General features: G+C 39.5%; 1 protein-coding gene across 1 annotated transcript in view; it reads right to left on the bottom strand.

Moving 5' to 3' along the window:
• Positions 1 to 22,055, bottom strand: part of LOC136881221 (DDB1- and CUL4-associated factor 13) — a 170,023-nt gene that overhangs the window by 141,296 nt on the left and 6,672 nt on the right. The window contains exon 2 of the mRNA XM_067153953.2: positions 13,637 to 13,836. Within this exon, the coding sequence (XP_067010054.1) occupies positions 13,637 to 13,836 (200 nt within the window). The remainder of the gene's footprint in view (positions 1 to 13,636; positions 13,837 to 22,055) is intronic.

The raw sequence follows: 22,055 nt of genomic DNA, 5'->3' as shown, positions 1-22,055 counted from the left end.
AATCAATAAAGGCATGTATGTTGACAATTTGGCTTCAGTGAGAATTGATAGTAGAATGAGTTCTTGGTTCAGGGTACTTAGAGAGGTTAGACAAGGCTGTAATCCTTTCACCTTTGCTGTTCGTAGTTTACATAGATCATCTGCTAAAAGGTATAAAATGGCAGGGAGGGATTCAGTTAGGTGGAAATGTAGTAAGCAGTCTGGCCTATGCTGACGACTTGGTCTTAATGGCAGATTGTGCCGAAATCCTGCAGTCTAATATCTTGAAACTTGAAAATAGGTGCAATGAGTATGGTATGAAAATTAGCTTCTCGAAGACTAAATTGATGTCAGTAGGTAAGAAATTCAACAGAATTGAATGTCAGATTGGTGATACAAAGCTGGAACATGTCGATAATTTCAAGTATTTAGGTTGTGTGTTCTCCCAGGATGGTAATATAGTAAGTGAGATTGAATCAAGGTGTCGTAAAGCTAATGCAGTGAGCTCACAGTTGTGATCAACAGTATTCTGTAAGAAGGAAGTCAGCTCCCAGATGAAACTATCTTTACATCGGTCTGTTTTCAGACCAACTTTGCTTTACGGGAGCGATAGCTGGGTGGACTCAGGATATCTTATTCATAAGTTAGAAGTAACAGACATGAAAGTAGCAAAAATGATTGCTGATACAAACAGGTGGGAACAATGGCAGGAGGTTACTGGGAATGAGGAGATAAAAGGCTAATTTAGGAATGAACTCGATGGATGAAGCTGTACTCATAAACCGGCTTCAGTGGTGGGGTCATGTGAGGCGAATGGAGGAGGATAGGTTACCTAGGAGGGTAAGAGAAGTAGAGGTAGACCAAGGCGACGATGGTTAGACTCAGTTTCTAACGATTTAAAGATAAGAGGTATACAACTAAATGAAGCCACAACACTAGTTGCAAATCAAGGATTGTGGCAACGTTTAGTAAATTCACAGAGGCTTGCAGACTGGATGCTGAAAGGCATAACAGTCTATAATGATAATTTATGTATGTATGTATGAAAAAAAAAAAAAAGATTCAGTGATTATGTGGTGTTGATGATAATGTGGTGAAATACAGTAATTATTGCAAGAAGAGTCACTCACGAGGAGGATCATATCTACAATAGATATTTAAAATGTAAGTACTTAACAGTGTGCATAGACAAAAAGCACAAACCAAACAGATTTTAAGTCAGTCAGTTCTTTTTGCCCCACCACCCAGCTTGACTTCCCCACAAGTAAAGAAATGCTGGCACTGTGTTCTCTCCTTTGAGCAACTAAGGAGCTGATATTTACAAGCAGCCACAGTGTACTACAGAAACATGTCATTAAGGACTAAACTGATGACAATGATGATGATGATTATTATGATGTTTTGTTTATAAGGGTAAGACCCAGGTCATCAGTCCCTAATGGTACGACGTAGGACAAAATGTAATGATAATTATAATTTTAAAATATATCCAATGGCTAGAATTTGAAACAAATTATGATGAACAATAATTATGAATTTAAAATAATCAGTGGATCTAATTTGCACTGCCTTATTTTCTCATAAAATAATGGAAAAAATAGATTACGGTAGAATAAGGCATTACCTTGAAGAGCAATAACATATATAATTCAAGTTAAAAGTTTAAAGAAACATTAAAATGCACAAAAAAACTAAAACAGAGTCAATAGCATAAAATATACTTAACAATAAAATAAAAATTAAAAGCAGATAGACATGAAAAAAAAAAACAGGCCACTATCCCTCATAAAACAGATGATGAGGTCTGCTGACTGCTTGTCATCTCATAGGATGAGGGAGATGGTACTCTGAAGTCTTTGAATAACAACACAGACTGGCCAGATCCACGCACTCTGCAGGGATGTGTACCATGGTAAGGTGACCACCACAAGACATTTGATAGGGTATATCATGGAAGACTACTGGCAAAAATGAGTGCAATTGGACTAGACAAAAAAAGTGACTGAATGGGTGGCTATATTTCTAGAACATAGAACTCAGAGAATTAGAGTAGGCGAAGCTTTATCTGACCCTGTAATAATTAAGAGGGGAATTCCTCAAGGCAGTACTATTGGACCTTTATGTTTTCTTATATATATCAATGATATGTGTAAAGAAGTGGAATCAGAGATAAGGCTGTTTGCAGATGATGTTATTCTGTACAGAGTAATAAATAAGTTACAAGATTGTGAGCGGCTGCAGGGTGACCTCGATAGTGTTGTGAGATGGACGGTGGACAATGGTATGATGATAAACGGGGTTAAAAGTCAGGTTGTGAGTTTCACAAATAGGAAAAGTCCTCTCAGTTTTAATCACTGCGTTGATGGGGTGAAAGTTCCGTTTGGGGATCATTGTAAGTACCTAGGTGTTAATATAAGAAAAGACCTTCATTGGGGTAATCACATAAATATAATTGTTAATAAAGGGTACAGATCTCTGTACATGGTTATGAGGGTATTTAGGGGCTGTAGTAAGGATGTAAAGGAGAGGGCATGTAAGTCTCTGGTAAAACCCCAACTAGAGTATGGTTCCAGTGTATGGGACCCTCACCAGGATTACTTTACTCAAGATCTGGGAAAAATCCAAAGAAAAGCAGCTCGATTTGTTTTGGGTGATTTCCGACAAAAGAGTAGCGTTACAAAAATGTTGCAAAGTTTGGGCTGGGAAGATTTGGGAGAAAGGAGACGAGCTGCTTAATTAAATGGTATGTTCCGAGCTGTCAGAGGAGAGATGGCATGGGAGGACATCAGTAGACGAATAAGTTTGAGTGGTGTCTTTAAAAGTAGGAATGATCACAATATGAAGATAAAGTTGGAATTCAAGAGGACAAATTGGGGCAAATATTCGTTTGTAGGAAAGGGAGTTAGGGATTGGAATAACTTACCAAGGGAAATGTTCAATAATTTTCCAATATCTTTGCGATCATCTAAGAAAAGGCTAGGAAAACAACAGATAGGGAATCTGCCACCTGGGCGATTGCCCTAAATGCAGATCAGTAGTGATTGATTGACAAGTACAGTAAAACCTTGTTAATCCGAAGACATGCAAGAAATGAACTTTGAATTACGTGATTTCGAAATAACTGCCAACTCTTAATTCAGAAATGCCAACCCTTGCCCCACCACAAAATACTATAAGATCTGTTACTGCTTGCAATTAACCTTGATTCAGAGTTTAAACCTTTCAAATGCCACAGAAAAACAAAATTGCTAAAAAGTATCCTACAAGGTGCACTTACAGTATTCAAATAGTTCACTTTGATAACTTACTCGCAAACATAAACTTACGCAATTAAAAAAAGGCAGGATTCAAAGAAGAGGAGAAATCTATGCTGGGTCCCCCGTGCAAGTGCTTTATTCATTGGATTACTGTACTGTATGCAGTTTAGATGCCTTGTACTTGCACGGAAATTACCCGATGCCCTTAAAACATCGAGGCTTATTGAACTTTCCTATGATGAGGGGAGGAATTCTCTCACTATCCTTGTACGATTTCCTGCCATTGCTCTTCTCTCGTAATTCAGAAATGCCAACCCTTCCTGCGTCATAAAGTATTCTAAGATTCATTAATGCATGCAGTCACCTTGCTTCACAGTTTAAACCTTTCAAATTTTCAAATGCCATAGAAAAAATATATTTCCGAAATGTATCCAACAAGGTGCATTTATATTATTCAAATTATGCACTTGGATAAATCACTGGCAAACATGTGAGACACAAGGAAAAAAAAAAAGAGCATGATTATAGGACAAGTAGACACTGTGCTGGCACCCTGTGCAAGTGCTTTATTGTTTGGATTACTTTACTGTTTGCAATTTTAGATGCCTTGTAATTGCACGGAAAGTGCCCGACGCCCTTATAACATCAGGGCTTTTCGAACTTCCCTATGACGAGGCTAGGAAGTCTCTCGCTTCCGTCTGCATTGCAACACAGCACCACTGTACCCCACCCTTGTGTGATTTTCTGGCCTGGCAATTATATCATTTAAAATTATAAGATCATTTGGGTTCGGCATTAAAAAGAAATAACAATGCCCTTTCATCAGCATTGACAGTATTGTTCAGTGTATATGAATTGATTATATGAGTCACGCTTTTTCGTCAACTGTCAGCATCGCCAGTGTTCACGTATTCCGCACACTACCTGCTAAGTGATATTGTGGCATTCCTTAAAATGTTGAATACAAAAGAATTACAATTTCACTCGAACTTTGAAACTATGAAGAAGACTGTAGACAAACTGAAGTGAGTGAAAGTGCGGAAAGCTACCCATGCAGTCCTGCACGTTCCTGAAGGCGCATTCTGTCGAGACGCGGAGAAATTTTGAAATTAAATAACTCTGTAAAATACTTTTTTAAAATGTAAAGGCAGTTAAAAATGCATTAAGAGTCTGAATTTTGGTATTGGGACCGACATCGTTCTTCGAATTACGAATTATCCGTATTTCGAATTCAACAATTTAAATAACATGCAAAGCTGTACCTCATGTTTCCGGGAATTAGAGGTTCTTCGAGTCCGGCTCCATGGCTAAATGGTTAGCGTGTTGGCCTTTGGTCACAGGGGTCCCGGATTCGATTCCCGGCAGGGTCGGGAATTTTAACCATCATTGGTTAATTTCACTGGCACAGGGGCTGGGTGTATGTGTCGTCTTCATCATCATTTCATCCTCATCACGACGCGCAGGTCGCCTACGGCGTCAAATCAAAAGACCTGCACCCAGAAGAGCCGTACATTTCCTCGGACACTCCCGGCACTAAAAGCCATACGCCATTTCATTTCATAGAGCTTCTTCGAATTAGACGGGATTTTGAATTAACCGATTTTGAATTATCAAGGTTTTACTGTACATGCCAGGGTGACTTCTCCCTTCATTCAGGAGGAGTGCATTGCTATACCATGGCCAATCCGAAGAAGACATAATACTGCTGCTTATCTTCGAGAAACTCGAAGGGAAGTCTTCCATATCTTCGTAGTTCCTTTTATCGTTCTCAGCTTATTTGGAAGATGGGTAGCCAACTGCTCCCTCTCCCAATGGGACATAACCAAATGCCTCAGCTGAGAACAAACATCACTGGCCGGAACCTTGTAAGGCAACAGGGGTAATTTGACCGCCTTCTTGGCAGTCGTATCAGCTAACTTGTTTCCCGTTAAACCCATGTGGCTTGGGAGCCACAAAAACGTGATTCAGGTGCTAGCACTCCAACACCCGGCCAGCAGGTCCTGGATCCGCTGCTCCAGAGGGACTAAATTAACAGGGTAAGACTTCATAATGATAAAGTTCTAGTGCAGGGATTCTCAAACTTTTTAAAATTTGTACCCCTAAATCATGACTAGATTTCTGTACACTCACCATACTTTTTTTCAAAATTAATGTTGATAGTTAATGACATTAACAAATAATAGTAATATTACAAATATAACAAAGTATTTTTCACTGAGATTTTTCAATTTTGAAACTATTATCTCCCGAATACAAGCTGATGGCAATGTGACCCAAACCATGCAGCCACTTGCTTGGTTATGACAAGGACAAATGTCACATCCTGGCAAAGTACTTTGAGACCCTCCTCAACTGTGGAAGTTCCAAAAATCATAATTTCATCTTCCAAGAAAACATACACACAACCCTGACTCATCTCCACCCACCAGAGAAGAAATCTGACTGATCATCCAGTCACTCAAGAGCAATAAAGCATCTGGTGAAGATCTACCCTCACCAAAATTTGGAAATGTGCAGGTGACAAGACAATCAATAAACTAAGATAATTTGTGATTTGGAAAACAGAGAAACTATCAAACTGATGGACTTCAGCCTTGACACATCCTCTTCATTTAAAAAGGTGAGAGAACAGACATAACTACTGAGGCATTTCATTACTCTCAATTACATATAACAGTCTCTCGAAAGCCCTCCAAATAAAGGCAGAGAAGTAAATGGAACTGCAACTGGGAGAATACCAATGAATGTTTAGAGAAGGACACTCATGTGTTGAACAAATCATGAAACTTAAATGCATTCTGTTATACCTGAAACTCAGGAATAAGAAATTTGTGGTAACCTTCACTGATTTTAAGAAAGTTTATGACTCAAATATCAAACCATCTTAACCAAAATTCTGAAATAATTTGACTTGGACAATAAAACAAGAGGGATCATTCAACAAACATTGATGGATATCATATCCAAAGAGAAATTCAGAGGAGAAACTTCAGATACCTTTGAAATCAGAACTGAGTTAGGAAGGGAGAGGCCCTCTCTCCTGTTCACTTCAATTGTGTGCTGAGAAAGTTATCCGTGAGAGGCACAAAGAACTAGGTAAAGAAGGGATTGAAAACACGGTTAGACTGTGCTGCAAGAGAACTAATGTAAAAATTGACTGTACAGCATTTTTTGCAGATCTTGAAGTTCTTTCCAATTCACAAATTAAACTTTCAGATCTTTCAACATAGCTTACAATGCTCAGTTTGGCAAAGAAACACAATTTCAGAATATTGTCAGAAACTACCCAACCCACCAGAAAACCAATCACAATGAAGAAAGGCTTGTGGAGCTCTGTACGGTATTCAACCTGGTTCTGAAATCGACCATTATCAAACATCTGCACAGGAAAAACAAAATCTGGATGTCCCAAACATTATCTTGGTGAGTTACCTATTGATCATGTTGTCATTGCAAGGAAAGCAAAACTGGAGATCCAGAATATGAAAGGGCTGAGAAATGCTAGCCTTGACTCAGAGAACAAACAACAAAAAGGAACAAATAAAGACTAATAGGCTTGACATAGAAAAACTAAGAACCAGCTGAGAATTCAATCAGACGCTGGAATCTCTAGATCCAAAGAAATGGGAACAAATGAAAGAGCCAATGGTTGATGTTGAGTGGAAAAAGGTTTTGTAATCTATATTATATAAAATAAGAGTTTTGTCTGTACATTGCCCAGAATTTAAAAAGAATGGTATTTATGTATCAGTCGTATCCACAGTAACAAGGAAATGCACTTTTTACTTTTCCGTAATTTCTGTCTGTCTGTAAGTACGTGCATCACGAGAAAGCGGCTGAAGAGAATTTAATGAAAATCAGTATGTAAAGTCGGGGAATGAGCCACTACAATCTAAGCTATAAATAATTTTATTCATGTTGAGTGAAATGGTAGTTTAGGGGAAGGCCTAAAATTTAATTCTTAAATATGTATGTCATTAATGGTCCTATCGATAAATACTACATAAGGTAACTAAAGTTATATAGAATTAATTTTCTGATACTTTATGTCTTATACATTTTTACCATACCGACTATAATAACAGAGATATTCATGAATTTTTACTTTTGTTGCTAAGTCCATATCAACACCGAGCCATGAGAAAATGGTTTAACAGAATTTAATGAAAATCGGTATACAGAGTCGGGGAATAAGAAACTACAGTTAAAACTATAAACAATTTATTTACCCTGGATGAAATGGTAGTTTAGAGGAAGGTGCCTTAAATTTAAATTTTAAATACCTATCTTATTGGTCCTATCGAAAAGTACAACGTAACAAAATTATAGAGAATACAATTTCCGATCATTTATGTTTTATTCAGTTTTACCGTACTGACTATGATAAGAGTGGTATTTCAGAGTCGGAAGAAAACTAAATGCGAAGACCTACAATATCGAAAGATCATAAAATGGATCAACAATAACATTACATTGACCAATGACTGAAGTGATGTCCTTTATTTCCTATGCTAACACTCACCTCCGATAGATGGGATTACCGTATAATCGTGAATACCACCCGCATTTTTCCCCCCAAAATATTGGTTCTAAATCTCGGATGTGGGTCGTATTCAAGCCGTTTATTCTCGTAAATATTTACTACGTTTACATGGAGTATTGAAATAGATTTGAATACGGTTACCGCACTCAATATACCACATGTAAATGGGCATTCAGGTCTTATTGTGTTTTAGTTGCGTTCTAGAAAACAAGATTGTTCTCAATAAGATTACAGTGGCATGTAAACGCGAAATGTAAGGTAATGAAATACGGTAAATCAAAGAATATAGGTAAATATGCAGTAAATATGAAAGCCGCTGCTGCGGATGCTCAATCGTCATTTGTTTCACAAGTGTTGCTGGCACGCTGGGTGCGCGAATAGCTGATCTAGCAGGAAATCGTACTTCGCGCGAGTCGAGACAGTTGGTTAAGGAAGTCTACCTCACTAGCATTCGAGTTCCGTATCCATCCCGTGAAAGTGCTGTCTCGATAGTAAGTGATGGATTTAAAAAGGTGCCTGCGGTCATTTACTGTGCGTGAGAAACAATGTTGTAAGCAAAGCTGAAATATACGGAAATCGTACCCTTGGCAGAAAGTACGATATTGATGAATCGTGTATTTGTGATTGGCGGAAGAAGGAAAAAATTCTAAAAAGTAACGGCGATCGCAGAGCATTCCGCAGGCGGAGTGCAGTGATTCTGGAAACTGAAGAACGACTCCACAAATTTGTAATAGAAAAATGTGAGTTAGGATATGGTGTTTCTAGTGAAATGTGTCAACTGAAAGTACTAGAGATCTCAAAAGAACTCAAAACACAGGGTTTTACTGCAAGCCGCGGATGGATCCAAAACTTTTATTGGAGAAAGGGATTGTGCATTCGGAGACAAACGTCTATTTCACGTCGTCTCCCTGGGGCGTATGAAGAAAAATTAATGGCCTTTCAGCGTCACATTATTCATTTGAGGAAGCAAAATTCTTATTTGCTGTCGCAAATCGGAAATGCTGACCAGACACCTGTCTATTTTGAAATGCCGTTGGAAAATACAGTAGATACAAAGGGTTCTAAAACTGTAACCATCAGAACAGGTGGTAACGAAAAGCAACCATGCAAGGTAATGTTGTGCGTATTAGTGGATGGAACCAAACTCCCTCCGTATGTGGTTGTGAAAAAGAAAACACTTCCGAATGGAAACTTGCCGTCCGGTGTTATTCTTAGAACGTATGAGTCCAGTTGGATGGACAGTGCGTTAGTTGAGGACTGGGTGAAGTGCGTTTGGCAACGTCGCCCGGGAGCTTTGTTACAAAAATGAAACATGCATGTGTTGCACTGTTACCGAGGACATACAACTGACGCCATAAAAGATATGATGAGGAAAGGAAAAACCGATCTTGCGATAATTCCCGGAGGACTCACTTCTATAGTACAGCCGTTGGATGTGTGCGTGAACCGGCCTTTCAAACTTATAATGAAACAGTTGTACATCGAATGGATGTCTGATGATGATCACGCGTTAACACCAACCGGATGCACAGTGGGTAATTTCTAGCATCCAGCCGGCCAAAAATAATATTTTCAACTCTTGTCTTTGGTGCGCATTTTCTGTGAGTCGTGTTTATAAGACTCTTGGGTACAGTAATTAAGTATTGAAAAGTCGTGCTGTATGATTATCTAATCTCACCGAAGGCCTAAAGTGGCTCTCCTCCGTTACGGCATCATATTCTGGCGAGGCGAGCGCGCAGTTATTGTTATTTGAGGGCTCAGTAAAGACGTCAGAACTAAATATTTCTTTAGCTTGCAATGTGATTATATTAGATGAAAGTATGTATTTTATATAGTATGTAGCATTTTCTGAAAATTACTATATTGTTGTCCGAAATATGCACTTAAAATTCAGGAACACGGTGTCCAAGCGCTATCTAATTATACAAATTTGAGCTGACTTTCAAAATGGATTGCCTTTGATTTCCGCAATGAAAGTCTTTTGGATGAGTTATTTATACCTTAGTGAATAGAAAACTGTGACTTTTTGCTGTGACCAGGCGCGACCATGAGAGTAATTAACTTTTTTTCAGAAGCCACGTACTCTGTAACCCGGAGGTCAGTTTTCGAGCTGTTGAGGAACAGCAGGGAATATAAGCGGAACGATGATATTGTGAATGTTGTAATTGAACATTTAGGCTTTGAGGATTGTTTCAAGGATATATCCAAGTCAATAAGGAAATCTGTCAGTATTTTTTGTGCTAAAATTCGATCACTCTCGACAAAATATAGTAGAAAAGGGGAGAAATTGCTGAAGCACAATAAAAGTTGGTTCGAGCAGAGAATGAGCCTTGCAGACGGACGTGCATCACAAACAATGTCAGGATGAGCCTGCCATTAGCCTACTATAGCTCATTCCATGTTAAGGAAACAGTATTGCTCTTATGACAACAGGGTTGCCATATCGAACGGCTCCGCTCAACGCCATCACGGGAAAACGGCGGCACATAAATTTGTGAAATTCAGCATGTACATTCAAGACAAAAGGCTGAAGAAACTAAGCTACAAATTACTTTTAAGAACTGAAGAGGACGTGGGGTTTACAGGGACCACTTTTGGTCTGTACAGAATCAGAGGTAAACTACGGCACATAAGAAACCTCAGCACTGAAATATAAGGCAAACTGCGAGAGAAAATAGACAAATAATTTTATGGACTTGAGGGGCGGGTGATGTATTTAATTGCATTTAATAAATTTATCCAGACAATAAAAGCTAGAAAACAGACGCAGTAAATAAATACTGCAGATGACTACAAAAGATCACAGTATTAATGTTAAAGAAATAAATCACACACGTAGGCTTATCGCATAACTCTCATTCAACACAATACATTTACGCATTGATTTAAAGCCTAAAATACACACGCAGTAAATAAATACTGTAGATGACTTCATTATAGAAGTTCAGAGAGGAAACGCGTCTATTGGTTGATATCCGAAGCAAAGTGCTGGCAATACCAATGATGGAAACTGCTAGAAGATTCTTCAGAGAGGCTTCCACTTCTGCGGATATTATTGGAGTAGATATAAATTTAATAAACCATCTATGTGTCATCATAGAAACTCTTTTGTGTGGGTATGCCATTGATAAAGTGACATTTGGCATGTACGCAAAGGAAACTATACAATTGTACTTACAAAAATACAAATCGTACTACATGCCTGTAACTTTGCACAAACTCTTGGGTCATGGCACTGTATTATACCTGTTGGACACCTCTCCGAAGAAGACCAGGAATAAAGATAATAGGAAACCTTCCAGAAAGACACAAATACTGACCTTTCCCATAGGCTGCTTATATCATCGGACCCTTATATTACCAGCTTAGGGAAATCAAGGAGGAGGAAGTTGATTCTGCTTTCACGAGAAGTGCCTCCTGTATCTGGTTCTGCCGAAGGAGATAATGAAAGTGACGATAGCGATTCTGATGTAACTGCATCTAATGAATAAATTGTTTGGCAAGTACATGTATTCCTGTATCTGTTTTTAAATATTCTAAACCGCATGTCCCACTATTAACATCTAATTAATTTCTTAAAGCTATAACGAAAAAATGATTAAAATTTCAAAGATTACTAATTCTATTCCTTGCGTAGTAATTTGTTCTTTGTACTTGATTGACCACACACATAATTATCTCCAATAATAGCAGTTACATACTAAGTTTTATGCAAATCGGTCCATTAGTTTCGGAGATACGATTTTTGGCCGGTTAGATTCCTGAAATTACGCACCGTGGGACGAGTGAAGAGGCCTGAAATGGGACCAATATGCAGCTGGATCAAGACCACATGGGTGCGCATTCTCAGCGATCTAGTGTCCAAAAGCTTTAAGAAATGTAGAATTTCAAATTCAGTGGACGGTAGTGAGGATGACTATTTGTGGAAAGATGCCAGAGACGGAAGTTCCTATGGTGAAACTTCAGATGACGACAGTGAATTGTAAACGATATGAATATTGGACCGATTTTATTTACGATTTTTGTGACGATTTTATTAATTGTAAGCTGTTTAAATTAATATTTGTGGTATATTTGAAGAAAATTAAATAGGTAAGTTTTCTGATTTTTTATTTTTTTCTGTATTTTGCCGTCTCAAATTTATGGTGCGGGTCTTATTTGGTGGCGGGTGGTATTCGGGATTATACGGTATTGCTGTGTACCGAGTATGACAGCCTGCCTGAATATTGGCGAGAAATAGCTGGGGAGTTGGACAACTTTCTTCTTTAGCATGCTATTCCTCTGGTTCATATATTTTCTGATACCTACTGATACGTAACACACTGGTTCTTCATAGTATTCCAGCTCTTTGATCCCTAGACTGATGCGCTGATTGGATTCATCAGTGTGCACACTTGACGGAATAATGGCAGAGGCTCACTTATGACCTGGTCTAGAATTTCAATTTCGGCTATTTCAAATTATAGCACCACATTTCAATAAAAAAAACTCAAAATTCAACCCTGAAAAGAGCTGTTTCTTAAGAAAGGCTTCTTCCCCCTCACTTTTATTAAATTCTACATTCATTTTATTCCAAATTAGCAGCAAAGAGGGGGTTTCTCCTCTGGCCTGAAGGAAATATTTGCCTCCGTCAAATTTCCCTCCACCAGTGTAGTGAATTGAGATTTTCTGACTCAAGTATGCCTAAGAAAAAGATGAGTAAAAGGGCATAGTTTTTGCCCTGGGACTCTGCAGTATTTGCCCCCCCCCAAAATAAGACTGTTCACGGCTCACGGTTGTCTGCAGCCTGGTTATTCCAGCTCTGGAACTTTGGACTGTTAAATGGCAACGTAGTCCTGTTCATTAAAAGTGAGAAAATGTGTCTCTTTTTCATTTGATCGAGTATTTCATATTGCTTCATATAGCATTCCTTTTAATCGTTACATTTCTACTGGCGTCATTGTAATGACCTATGTTGAATTCAGTTGGGATGTAAAAAGGCAGGTAGAGAGTGAGTGTCTGCCATTATAATGAAAACTCCCCAAATGGATTGTGACTGATGGTAGGCAAGAGGGCCTACCATTACAATGAAAATTCCCTAACCCAGTCTTCACATAGGAAAAGACGTTTGGTGACTTCCCTGTCATGTTTCTAGGGTAACGTTAAGAGCTATGCAATTGAATACAATCTTACAACGTGTACACTACCTAACCTAGAATTCTGTACACAATGTAGAAGCCTGTAGCATAGCACAGGTACATCAGCTAGTAGGCTATAAACTTGTGGGTCAGCCAGTAGTTGCCATGTACGGATTTCAGTGGAAGCGTACCTATTTTCAAAGCTAGGCTGTTAATACAGAAATATGAATATCCTAGTTGCAGTACCCGTCGTTGACGGGACAATCATATACCACGTCCAAAATAACCTAACTCCCCAGCTACTTTCCGCCAATATTCAGGCAGGTTGCTTTACTCGGGACGCAGCAGTAATCCCATCTATCGGAGATGAGTGTCAGCAGAAGAGACAAATCACATGACAACAATGGCAACACAAGTGCACGACATTACAACTTTGGTGGTATATTTTCAACGGTGGATCATACTGGTTGCTAGACTTTTTATTTTTTTGCCATTGACTTTTACACCACACTGACTCAAACAGGCAATGATGAGATAGAAGAGGGTTAGGACTGGAAAGGAAGCCCAAGCACTGGCCTGGTGTGAAAAGGGGGAAACCAAGGAAAACTATCTTCAGGGTTGCCAACAGTGGGGTTTGAACCCACCAACTCCCGAATGCAAGCTAACATCTACATGACTCAAATTGTGCAGCCAACTCACTCAGTACTTTTAATTATAGAATGTAGGTTAATCCAACTTACCTCTCCATCATATGACCCACTAATAAGAAAGGATAATCGCTGAGGGTGTTTTCCAAGGCAAGATACTCCATCCTTATGGCCTTCCAAATTGCCTATGAATGGCTTTGCAAATACACGTTCCAATTTGGTAGAATTCAAGGCTCTTGTATACTCACGAGAAGCTTCAAATGCATGTAAATCAGGATCATAATTTCGAGGTACTGAAATAAAATGCAAAAGAAAGGGAAATTAAGTAAATCTTCATTTCTATTTCTTTCCATCAACAGTCACCAAGATAACGAAGAATACAAGTCGAGAACATTACAATATTATGGACCACCATGTCTGTTTTGGCTTATGACTTTTATACTGATAATAACTAGAGGGTGGATTCATATGCACTAAAAATGGCAAAACATGCATGCATCTATGCACTAAAAAACAGGAATATATGCACTACTGCATACTATAAAAAATACTTATTTTTCCCTCTATGTATAAAGTTGGTTCTCCAAATATCCACTGCTGAAGTAAAACACTTGTAGCTGCTTTTTCTTTTGGTATGATATCTAGTAGTTACTGGTCTTCATACAACAAAGAGATGAAAGTATAGATAACAGATCCAACATATCAGCGGCTCCAACGAGTTCGCTAAGCACTGAACGGGCTTGCCAACGTCAGTGCGTTAATCAAAGATACTGAATAGCAGGAAAGATGATAGATAGGTGAGAGCTAAAAAATATTGGTCTGGACAAGAAAATTGGACTGGATTGGTAAGTCAGGCTAGTGACAAGACCATAGGAACAAAGAAAATGGTAGTATTATTTAGTTTCAGGCTGTCTCCGTTTTATTTCTTCTATATAAGTAAGAATACTTTTTGGTGTGAGTGGGCTGCTTCCTGGCATGTATCAAGGAAGGATCTCTCCTCTTGCTACTTCAGGTATCGTAAAACATTCTTCTACAATTCCAACATACAAACTGAATACCATAATGCCACCGAAAAAATAAAGAACCAGCGCTTCTCCACTTTAACTAAAGACAATTTATACTTCTTTTAGATTTAACGTTAAGAATATACATCAGACTACTAACATTTTCAAGAAGTATAATCTTAATATAGCCTATAAAACCAGTAATAATAATAATGCCTCCTTATTTCACAACACTCATTTAGTTAACTCTGCTAATAAATTCCTCAACTCGGGAGTATACAAACTTAAATGTGGTGAATGTAGGGCAATATTATTAATTATATAGGTCAGACAGCAAGGAATTTGGCTACACATTATTCGGAGCATGGCAATGCCAAAAAATATAACCGCTTTTCAGCTATGAGCCAACACATGTCTGACTCAAATCACAAATTCCCAAGTCCAATGAAGACCTAGACATTTCAAAAGTCGCATACAAGGGCACCTTGCTCAATATCTTTGAAAATTGCTACTATCATCTGGATCAGTACTTTAGTCCCAACTGCAACCTCAATGAAGTATCCGAAAAGCCAACATTTTATTCGATATAGTAATTTCAGTTTGTAAAGAACGTGAATCTAACACGAATAGAAGCTGCAACATTCCCGCCAGTCCTCCATTACCCCTACTCCCCCTCTCGACTTCTCCTTCCCCATCTCTCCCGCAACGTGATCCCCCACCGCCAGTGACGTATGCTGAGTCCAAGACATGGACCACCACTAGACATAGGTTACCTCTTTTTGATAGTTGGTTTAGTGAACGTCAAACCTTGAGTTCCAGCCAATAGCCAACAGAGAAGCCTGCTGTGTTGTCAAGGCTGCTTCACAAGCTACTGGCCTGGCCTCTGCCACTGCCAATACTGAACACCTCATCAGTGGAGATGGTAGCCTAAGGTTTAGCATATTGAAGTCCAGCTTTGTGGCTAAATGGATAGAATGCTTGCCTTTGGTCCGATGGGCCCGGTTCAATTTTCAGAATAAACCCACTCATACTGTTAATTCTCCCGGCTTGGGGACTAGGTGTTTATGACGTCTTCGCCATTCATTTTATCCTCATTAGGTCATCACCAAGCCTATACAGATGGCATGTACCATTGTTGTTGTTATTATTATTATTATTATTATTATTAAATAAAAATGTTGTACCAAGCTCGATACCTGCAGTCGCTTTAGTGCGGCCAGTATCCAGTATTTGGGAGATAGTAGGTTCGAACCCCACTGTCGGCAGCCCTGAAAATGGTTTTCCGTGGTTTCCCATTTACACACCAGGCAAATGCTGGGGCTGTACCTTAATTAAGGCCACGGCCACTTCCTTCCCACTCCTAGCCCTTTCCTGTCCCACCGTCGCCATAAGACCTATCTGTGTCAGTGCGACGTAAAGCAACTAGGAAAAAAAAGTTGAATTTTACAGTGGTCGTACCCATCATTCACTGGTTAACTGGCTTCCTCAGGAGATCAGTGGTAGTGTCTGACCCATGATCATGGGTTCGATTCCAACCAACAAAAGAAAACACTAAACCTGCTAGTTGCTTTACGTCGCACCGACACAGATAGGTCTTTATGGCGACGATTGGACAAGGAAGGGCCAGGAGTGGGAAGGAAGCGGCCGTGGCCTTAATTAAAGTACAGCCCCAGCATTTGCCTGGTGTGAAAATGGGAAACCACGGAAAACCATTTTCAGGGCTGCCGACAGTGGGAACACGAAACCTGAAAAATTGCACTCCATTTTAGCAGATCTACCTATAAAAATAAGACTATATTTCTCCTATAACAGCAGCCTTGCAGTGTCTTCCTACAAGTATGTAGAAGTAAACGGGAGTGAAATACTAACACTGTTATCTGTATAATTAAGTCAGAAGGATGAGGTAAGGAAGTATATACCATGAGTAACGCATGGTTGATAGTTAGCAGTGGCGATCTGACAGACCAAATCCTAGCACACCTATCCTCCCCGGTCTCCTCGCCTACCAGGCATGCAGCAGCAAACAGCGTGCGGTGAGTCGAGGGGAAGGGACGAGAGTCTAGGCTGCAATATCAGTCACCGAAGCCTTGTTCTCAGAAATACGTGCGGCGTTTTTTCTCATTGCTTTCAAGGTTTGTAAATGGAACAATGTATCAGATGCTTACATGATAATGTGCTTTAGGTTTCCACCATTCGCATTTGAGGTTTGGGCTTCACTGATAACCTTGGTAGCCCTCAGTATACGCCATTGCCCACCACCAACCTCTGCCATAACGTAACGTTCAGTGTAGGTACTGTACTTTGTCACCAGCATCAGACTCCTTTAGAACTGTGTGGAAGTTGGAAGGAGAGGGGGGCGGGGTAAAGTTCTTGTTATATCTTCGCTTTTTGTCCCACACACACAGCAGTTCATATTTTTTTTTATTTCCCTTTTCCCTCTTTATTACAGACATCGGTCTGATCCATATCGACAGAACATCTACCAGGTCACTACCTATTTCTGCAATAACTATTGATGTCCCCCTCAATCACTCACAAGTGTACATAAGTTATCTGTTAAGATCAAGCAAGTCGAGAATTAACCCCACACAATAACTCACCAATTCAAAACCAGGGCACAATATTTTATGACGTATGGACACAAGTGTCACCAAACTTTCCATCGAAGATTGATTTAACATGAGTTCTCTCATCTTGATATAGATGTTTTTGTTTATTTAATTGTCTTTTATCTTTTTAGTTATGCTAATTTTTTTAAATCTTTACGGCTAATGATGGCCCTAGCAGCCAAAACGGGTCCCATGTTCTAATTATATTGCAATCACACTGATTTTTGACTGGATATAGTTACATGTTTCATTAGTGTGGTATTGAATAGGTAGACCCATTTTACTTACCAACATATAAGAGACACAAGACCTACTTATCCTAAAATGCACAGATCTGTTTAATAAGTGTTTGATAACAGGAACCATTCCAGCCAGCTGGAGAACAGCCCAAATGACAATACTGTATAAATACTGTATAAAGGGAAAGGACACATGTACAATTCCAATTCTTACAAGGGAATAGTTCTAGAATCTACAATATTAAAGCTTTTTGCTAAAATGTTAACAAAAAGACTAGCCAAGGAAGTGGACATGTTCATACCAGATTGCCAATTTGGCTTTCGAGAGGGAAGGAGCACTCTACAAGCAGTGACACTAATGCAGTAAGGGAAATACCATGTGGTCTTCAGACTATAGAAAGGCTTTCGACTTAATCAACCAGAATGTCCTCATACAAAACTAAAAGGGATGCCGGGAGACTCTCACCCACTACCAAGAATAGTTGAGGTAATTCTAACATACAACAACATAGTTATAAACAACAGCATTGTCCTCTCAGAGATCAGGCAGACGAATGGTGTAATTCAGGGCGACCTCATGAGTCCCCTATTATTTAACACCTTAACACCTGACATATAAACACAGTTTAAGACTACCCTACAATGAAAGTAATCATGTACGCAAATGACATGGCACTATACCTCTAATAACTAAAGTTGATACCTGATATTTCTTAGAGGGAGGTCCGTTTACTGCCTGCAGTGGCGGGACAAAGGGAGTGAGGGTATGGTTGCCATGGAAACGAGGGTGGGGCGGCTGCAGTTGCCATGGAGATAAATTTTCTGGCCAGCTCATCTTGCTGGGAGTTGCCAAAGCTCTCACTTCACTTCTGAGTTAGATTTTGTCACAAGCAGTTCAGTGTGAGCAAAATTTGTTCCATTTGCAATCACTCCCATTACAGTGGAAAACAAGAATGTGAAGAAAGACCAGTTCATGTCCAATTTGCAATCTCTGTAAAATTATCAGCAGTCTGTCAGCGTTTTCCAACGTCAATGCAGCAAGGGGACTGCTAATTAGGGTGTACTCCATACAACTGTGCGATACGGATTCTCCCAACCCGTACCCTCTCTCTTGAACATTTTTTTGAGGTAATATTAGTCCATACTTTTTAACATACTGTAATTATTCCAGCGTAGACATCCATCGTTGATGTAGCTTTTGTTGTTATGCTATCTGTGTGCTTACTTACAACATGCAGGACAATGAGACAAAGAAAGGCAAGTCTTATGCTTTATATAACGGATACTCATACAGAAATTTACGGAAAAGTCAGGGATGTTTGGTGACATGGATTTGTTTTACCGCTGGATTTATATCGCAGCGACACAGATAGGGCTTATGGCGACAATGGGATAGGAAAGGGCTTGGAGTGGGAAGGAAACAGCCATGGCCTTAATTAAGGTACAGCCCCAGTATATGCTTGTTGTGAAAATAGGAAACCACGGAAAACCATCTTTCAAGGCTACCGACAATGGGATTCAAACCCACTATTTTCCGAATGCAATATATTCCTTTCGCGCTATCATTATACAATTATAATTTTTTCAACTTATCTTAATCTAAACATTTTCTTAACATTAAGTTCTGGAATCTTGTACATCAAATCCGAGCATAGAGAAAAATATTATAATTTTTTAAAATTATTATCGGAAGTGTACATAAATGTGCAGAGTACAACAAAAGAAATGATTTTAATATTATTTCTATTAATATTTAGTTTTGCGTATTCACTTATGGTTTTTGTTCGCTTTGTACACAGTTCGATATGATAACGATCACACGTTTTTTTACACAGTTGGCATATGCAAGTCTTCACCGGATTGCGGTACATCTTGTTTTTGCAGAGGTGATGATGGAAGCCATGTACAGACACTCTCGTTAGTATGTATCTCATCTCGATGTTTGCTGACATCCAGGTCCTATTGATCATCGCGCCCGTGCCGTAGAACTCAGGCCAGATTTCTAGGCGGCGGTCCCTTAAACTTTGTAATTCTTGTTCTGCTGCTATGGTAGATGGGAGCACGAAGGTTGTTTTCCAATCCTCCAGCAGAAAAGACTCTCTAGCTAGTACATATGTTAGGCGAGATCTAGTTGATTTGGATACACCCAAAGCTCTTTTTAGGAATCATGCTTTAACTCTTTCCAAGGTTGCTAGGTTTTACCTAGTGAGGTCAGGCCATATAATTTCAATGGCATAAGTTAGGATACGAATAATCTTTGCCTCGAATAATTTTATTGCTGTTTCCAAGCTGAGTGCTTGTATATGCTTGATATTATTTACTGCTAGGATAGCTCGTGCAGCTCTTTCCATTATGTTTTTTATTTATATAGGTGAAAATAGGCTGAGTGGCAGCGCGTTTTAACGCACTATGGCAATGGAGCCAAGCTCTGCATTCGGGAAACGCGTGGGTTTGAATCCCACCGTCGGCTGTTCTCAGAATAGTTTTCTGTGGTTTAATATTTTCACTTCCAGGCAAATCCCGGTACAGTTCCTATCCATAGGCCAGAGCTGAGTCCTCGCACCCGTTAGCCAATTTCATTCACCATAACACATTTCATCTTCAATAGCTCCTCAACTGAGGTTGGTGCCAGAAGGGCATCCGGCTGTAGAAACATGCTGTATAAATTAATCTCATCTTATCCCGACCTGGTATCAAGAAACGAGACTGAGGGATAGACATACATACAGACAGAGGAAAGTAGGCTAATTATATTTTGAGCAGCTGCTTACTTAGCGTCTCAGTATGAATATTTGAACAGTTTGAGCATTATGTAATATTAATATTGTCCCCTATTATGAAAGAAAGTGTAATTTAACTGTTAAGTATGAAATGAGCCATAATTGCTTCAAAAAGTGTAGCACTGTCGAAGAAGTTAAGTGTTACAGCAAAATCCTTTGTTTTGAAATTGGAAAGTGTAAAATTCAATGGTTTAAATACGCCCATCTTTTGTCATACTTCTTAAAACTCATTTAACTGCCTTTACACCCACAACCATCTCGTAACTCTAAATAACAGGTTTATTTGAGTACTGTTTATTCTCTGTCAGTCCTGATATAAACGCATCAGTCTCAAACGGTAAATATAAGTAATTTAATGAGTTTCAACATACGATTCGTAAGAAACCCAGTTTCGCCAGTTATTTGAGGGATGTCTTCCTGTACCAGTCCTTCAGTAAGGAATTCCCTCACAGCAACCTGACTGTTTGTATGTCACTGATAAGAGTGATTGCAAATGGGACAACACCACTAGGCCAGGTAGTCTACAACAGATCACAGCGGTCAGAATGAACGAGGGAACAAGTGAGCCGGAAGCAAGGGGTAAGAGAAAGGAATGTTGGAATGTGGCAACATCCGGAAATGGTACGTGCAATGCTCCTCCCTCCAACCCTAGCTGTCAGATACCAACTTTAATTATACGAGATATAGGATCACATTGCAAAGGTGACCTGCAAGCTGCCCTTCAGAAGCTTGAATTATGGAAAGAGAAAGCAGTCCACATGATTTTCAGAAAAGGAGGTAACTATTAGGCAGTACCATCTGGCTGATAAAGCTATGACCCTGTTCCACCTGTCTTTTCCCTTCCACTACAGTACATTTCCCTTTCCTACCTTTTTCCTTCCTCCTACTTCCACACATCTCAGCAACAGTTCTCTGATCCTCATCTTACCTCGGTTGTTCTACCTGCAGTGACTCATACCGATTTCTCACAGACACCTGTCCTGAATTCTGATCCTGAACAGAGCCCTTAGCCTGCAATCTCCTGCCCCTTAAAACATTAGACCACCTGTCTTCTGCAATTCCCCCACTTCCTTCCCACCCCTCCTTTACACCTACTGTATCCTGTACATTATTTGAGGGAGGCCTACTTTGTTCTTGGTGATTTCCGACAAAAGAGCAGTGTAATACCAATATAAATGGTCCGTTATTGGACATTATAAATTTTCCAGCTAGCTCATTCTTGGTTGCCAGCGTTTCGCCCTCGTGTGCTAGGGTGGGCTCATCAGTTGGTACCTAGCACACCTACCAATACGCTGGCAAGTGCATACCGTGGAGGCCACTGCGTAGGCTAACTGGAGCCACCGGCAGTGCCAATGCACTAAGAGACTTTGTCTCATCACTAAAAATTGATGCCTGCTTGGCCATCAGATGATATAGATGTTGATTCCCATAGGGAATCTGAAATATTTGTCCTGAATGAGCAAATTTATAATACCAATATAAATGGTCCGTTATTGGACATTATAAATTTTCCAGCTAGCTCATTCTTGGTTGCCAGCGTTTCGCCCTCGTGTGCTAGGGTGGGCTCATCAGTTGGTACCTAGCACACCTACCAATACGCTGGCAAGTGCATACCGTGGAGGCCACTGCGTAGGCTAACTGGAGCCACCGGCAGTGCCAATGCACTAAGAGACTTTGTCTCATCACTAAAAATTGATGCCTGCTTGGCCATCAGATGATATAGATGTTGATTCCCATAGGGAATCTGAAATATTTGTCCTGAATGAGCAAATTTATAATACCAATATAAATGGTCCGTTATTGGACATTATAAATTTTCCAGCTAGCTCATTCTTGGTTGCCAGCGTTACAAAAATGTTGCAAAGTTTGGACTGGGAAGA

Source organism: Anabrus simplex, chromosome 1 (genome assembly GCF_040414725.1).
Source record: "Anabrus simplex isolate iqAnaSimp1 chromosome 1, ASM4041472v1, whole genome shotgun sequence".
Classification (NCBI taxonomy): domain Eukaryota; kingdom Metazoa; phylum Arthropoda; class Insecta; order Orthoptera; family Tettigoniidae; genus Anabrus; species Anabrus simplex.
This window is presented reverse-complemented; position numbering and strand designations above follow the sequence as displayed.